At 38.5% G+C, this 5,052-nt stretch overlaps 1 protein-coding gene across 1 annotated transcript; it reads left to right on the top strand.

Annotated features, from left to right (window-relative positions):
* Window positions 1-1,816, top strand: LOC110264453. The gene is made up of 2 exons (XM_021106656.1): window positions 1-811; window positions 1,122-1,816. The coding sequence occupies exons 1-2, from the start codon at window positions 68-70 to the stop codon at window positions 1,743-1,745; spliced, it is 1,368 nt and encodes a 455-aa protein (XP_020962315.1). The 5' UTR covers window positions 1-67; the 3' UTR covers window positions 1,746-1,816.

Here is a 5,052-nt window from a genome sequence, read left to right as displayed (position 1 = left end):
GGAGGGTAGGTTCGAGATAGGAACAAAATTTGCAACAATTGATGGGTTCAAAGAAGTGGTAAAAGACATGTTCATTTCTGAAGGGAGGGAACTGCTGTGGATCAAAAATGATAAAGAAAGGGTGAGGGTTGGCTGCAGAGGTGAAGAATGTCCATGGCTAGCACATCTATCCTACAACAAAACATTGTTATGTTATCAGGTAAAGACTTACAAGGTAGAGCATACATGTGCTAGAGACCTGGGCAGCAATGCAGCTGATCAATACTGGGTCAGCAAGAAAGTGGAGAAGAGAATGGCTAGTCAACCTCATATGACTACTAATGAGGCAATTGAGTTTCTTAGAGAAGACTTTAATCTAGTGTTGCATCCGAAGATGGTCTACAGGGCAGTGAAAGAGGCCAAAGAGAGGATTATGGGAAATGAAAAGGAACAGTATGGGAAGCTTAGGGACTATACCATGGAGATCATTAAGAGTAATCCGGGATCGACTGCAAGAGTTGATGTGATCCCAATCCCTCAATCCCTACCTGTCTTTGACAAAATATATATCTCCTTTGAGGGTTGTAAGCAAGGCTTTAAGTCTGGGTGTAGGCCTTTCATCCATCTAGATGGAGCATTTTTGAAGACATATCATGGAGGCCAACTACTGTCAGCGGTGGCACAGGATGCCAATAACCAATTCTACGTAGTAGCATATGGAGTTGCAAGATCGGAGACGAAGGAATCCTGGAAATGGTTCCTCACACTGCTTCAGGAAGATCTGGGTGATGCACATCAATTTGGTTGGAACTTTATGTCCGACCAACAAAAGGTCAGACTTCTACATCACTGCATATTAGTGTATCATGTTAAATTACTGCATATTAGTGTAGGATATTAATATAATGCATGTATGTGGTAGACATTAAATTTCTGCATATTGGTGTAGGATATTAAATCACTGCATGTATGTGTTTGAAATGGAATTTAGTGCATATATGTGTTTGCAATGGATATTAGTGCATAGGTGTGAATGATATTTTGAATACTGCAAATATGTGTTTGTAATTGAAGTTATTGTAAATTACTGAATGCAATTTAAACTGCTGCATATATGTGTATGCAATATTATGTGTTGGCAGGGTCTGCTACCAGCCTTAAAGGAGGTAATGCCGAGAGCACATCATCGGAACTGTGTGATGCACATGTGGAAAAACTTCATAAATAGGTTCAAAGATATGCACATTAGAGACATCGTATGGGACTGTGCTAGGTGCACCACTGAACCAGAGTTCAAAGAGACCATGGAGAAGCTGAAGGGGGTGAATAAGGCAGCATGGGAGTATCTGATGAGGTTTGAACTAGCCACTTGGGTTAAGGCTTTCTTCAGTCATGGCCCCAAGGTGGAGAACCTAACTAACAACATGTGCGAGGTATTTAATTCAAAAGTCGTTAAGTACAGAATGAAGCCAGTTTTGACTATGTGTGAGGAAATTAGGTGCTACCTAATGCGGAGAATGACCAAGCATATTAGGCTGTTAGAGCACCATAGTAGAAAGCTTGCACCCGTTCAGGAGAAAAGGTTGCAGAGGCTGATAAAACCCAGCAGCAGGTGGATTGCCGAATGGGTGGGAGATAACGAACGAAAGAGATTTCAAGTTAGCAGAAAGCAAACCAAAGTAGATGTGGATTTGATCAAACACACTTGTTCATGCAATGTTTGGCAACTGACCGGTATATCTTTAATTTTGAGTGATTTTCTTTAAGGCTGATCTACTATAATGCTAGGTAATATGTTTTGAATGATTTCAGGGCTGATCTAATATAGTGCTAGGTAATATATATGTTTTGAATGCTTTTAGTGATGATGTAATATATTGCTATATAATATGTTCTGAATGATTTTAGGGCTGATCTAATATAATGATAGGTAATATGGTATGTGGTTTTGATTCAGGCATGCCATGCATTCACGGTATTGCTGCAATTAGAAAGAGGCATGACCAGGTAGATGATTATGTGCATCCCTGGTTATGTATGGAATCTATTCACAAAACATATGCACATTGCATAAAATCAGTTCCAAGTGAGGAATTTTGGGTAACCACTGACCAGCTGAGGCCTGCTCCACCACCCATCAAGCGACCTATTGGGAGGCCTAAAGTACACAATCGCAACAAGGATCCTGCTGAGGCTCATATTCAGGGTGACAAGCTTAAGAGAAGCTTTCAAGTGACATGCAGCAAGTGCAATGAGAAAGGCCACAACTACAAGACATGTAAGAGAGCACCAAGCAACCCAAACTGGAAACCAAAAAAGAAAAAAGCTAAGAAGACTGATGCAAACACAGAACCATTGGAGCAGCTTCCCCTTTCACAATCAGCCCCTCAACCAGAGGTATCCCTGCTATTGTTTAGGATCGATCTGTACATTTTAAATTTTGTCAGTGGTTACGATGTCCTATTAAATTTTTTTTAAGGACTAATTTGTCCATGTTCTTTCCTTGTTTGATCTATGTTGCATAGGATCAAAGCCAGACACAGACTGAAAGTTTGGCTGAGAATAGTGCTGTGCAAGAGAAGTCTACAGTAAGCATCCCCCACCCTAAATAATACACTCATAATCACAATCACTTTATTCATGTCAATGCATTTGAACAACTGAATAAGTCGGTTACTTTTGCAGAATCATGTCATCAGCCAGAATGCTGCAGCAACAACACCATCCGCTCCAGTCCAAATTCCATTCAAGTCTCCATCCCAGCAGCCAAGAATGGGGCAACCCAAAACCCCAGCTACTTCCTCCAAATTCAGACCCAAGCAGACAATCAGAAGGCCCCGAGCAAGTGCAAATCCACCTTCAAATCCACCTGCAACTCCACCCCCAGATATAACCCAGACTCAAAGCACCAGTGCCAGTGTCGCTACATCAGAGGAGACCTTCAAAGTCGCTGGCAGTGAGGCCATAGGAATGAATTTCATCCCAACTCCTGGATCTAAGAATCAGAAGAACTGAACACTACTGAATGAATTTCTTTTTTTGTCATAGTCTTCAGTATAAATTAAACAACACTGTCTACTTATTGTAGTTTGGCAAACTTGTTTATATGCCAACCAGATATTTTGTTATTTTGTGGCAAACTTGTTTATGTTTTGGATTAAGACAGATACATTGTTGTTCATATTTTGCTCATAATATATGCAGAATTACTACCTTATGTTAAAGCTGATTCACAGAATTACTACCTTATTTTTTGTTCAACAATGGCAATTTTCATTGAATAGCCAACAATGGCAATTTTCATTACATCATCAACATTGTACATCAACTCATCATCCTCACCACTTTAAGATACATACAGCAACAACAAAAACTACACTAATCAAAGCAATATGCCACATACTCATTTTTTTCTCCTTCTCCATACATAACAGTTTCCTCTCCAACTCTTTCATTTTTTTCTCCAGTTCCTGGCTTCGCACCAGTTGAATTTTTTCTTCCAATTCCTGACTTCGCACCACATGATCTTCAATGTCTACACCTCCAACATCATCCACAGCACCCAATGCTTCAGACTCCATGGCCTTAATTTTTTTTCAAGTGTTCATCAAGCCACACAAAATACCGGTAACACCGTTCTTTTACCTGGAGCAATTTTTCAGATAACACCATAATTAGACACAGAACACTCTCATCCAACTACTATAAAAATAATTGCTCACCTTGAAGAATGGACACCCGAAAAATATTCTATTGGGATTAGATGCTGTTCTTGACTTGTAAAGAATGGCATAAACGCCGCAGAAGCACTTCGGCGCAACCCCATCTCGATCACAAGCTCCAGCAACAGCGGATGAAGATCCTCGTCCAGGTCTTGTGCATGAAGAACCCCCTCGCTCATCATGGACGATCGCACAAGCAGCGGCCATGACTTCCACCTTGCGTTTGGATGAAATAGGGCTCACTGGTGGCAACGGCGTCATTTGGCACTTCAGGGACTAATTTGTCCACTTAAATTTCGTCCCAATCCACCTCAGCGAGCGTAACGGCCACGTCATTCAGTGCCCCTCCATGTCAGCTGGGTCCGTTGCCGTTTTTGGCCCAAAACGGACGGAAGGGTATAATTGTCTCCCGTTTTAAAACGTGGGGGATCGAAATGTATTTTCCAATCTTGAGGGACGAAAATGTCCCCGTTTTAAAAGGTCAGGGACCTATTTGTCTTTTAGTCTAAAAATAAAAAGCGTCTTCCTTCGTCCCTTTAAAAAGTTCCAATGCGTCATACAACCGACCACCCCGACACAAGGTCATTTATCCCAATCCCACAAGCAATTAAGCATGATCCAACGAGAACATAAATTGATTTTGATAAAAAATAAATTTGGATTAATGTGATGGTGAAAATTCAAATGAAATAAATGTTATTTGAATTATATTATTTAAAATTATTTTTAGATGAAAAATTATTAAAAAATATATATTTGAATATTTTTTATATTAGTAAAATTTTTAATATTTTTATTTAATATAAATAAAAAATACAATAAAAAAGTATAAAAATTAAAATATGAAAATGAATACTAAAAATAATAAAAAAATTAAAATATTCAATTTGCTAGTGATTGAAACAAATTTGAACGATTTTGATGAAAAAAAAATTGGAACGAAGAACTACGAAGAAGTAGGAAGAACTACAAATAATTACTGTAAAGTTAATAGTTATTAGTATCTTTTTTATAAGAGAAAATGAAGGATAGAATTGATAAAAAAAAATAAAATTTTCAACTAATTTTTCTATGGGTAATTAACAACTATAAACGTCAAATTCAGAAGCTACAAATTTTAGCTTCTCCTGCGTTTCTCTCCTCCCCCAACGCATTTGCCAAATACCCCCTTAACCAACCTAACAGCGTGATCAAACTTATTGCTCCACACAAAACTCCTTGCCACCATCTACCAAGTCAAACAAAAATTCTTCAACTTCCTCTGCTTGCACAAACTTTTCGTAACATTTTATTATAATGTTTTATTTTTATTTAAGAGTCAAATTGTCTACAAAAATATTATTCATGAACA

Source organism: Arachis ipaensis, chromosome B07, assembly GCF_000816755.2.
Source record: "Arachis ipaensis cultivar K30076 chromosome B07, Araip1.1, whole genome shotgun sequence".
In the NCBI taxonomy this organism is placed as follows: domain Eukaryota; kingdom Viridiplantae; phylum Streptophyta; class Magnoliopsida; order Fabales; family Fabaceae; genus Arachis; species Arachis ipaensis.
Note: the sequence above shows the minus strand (reverse complement) of the source record. Positions and strands in the feature narration are given on the sequence as shown.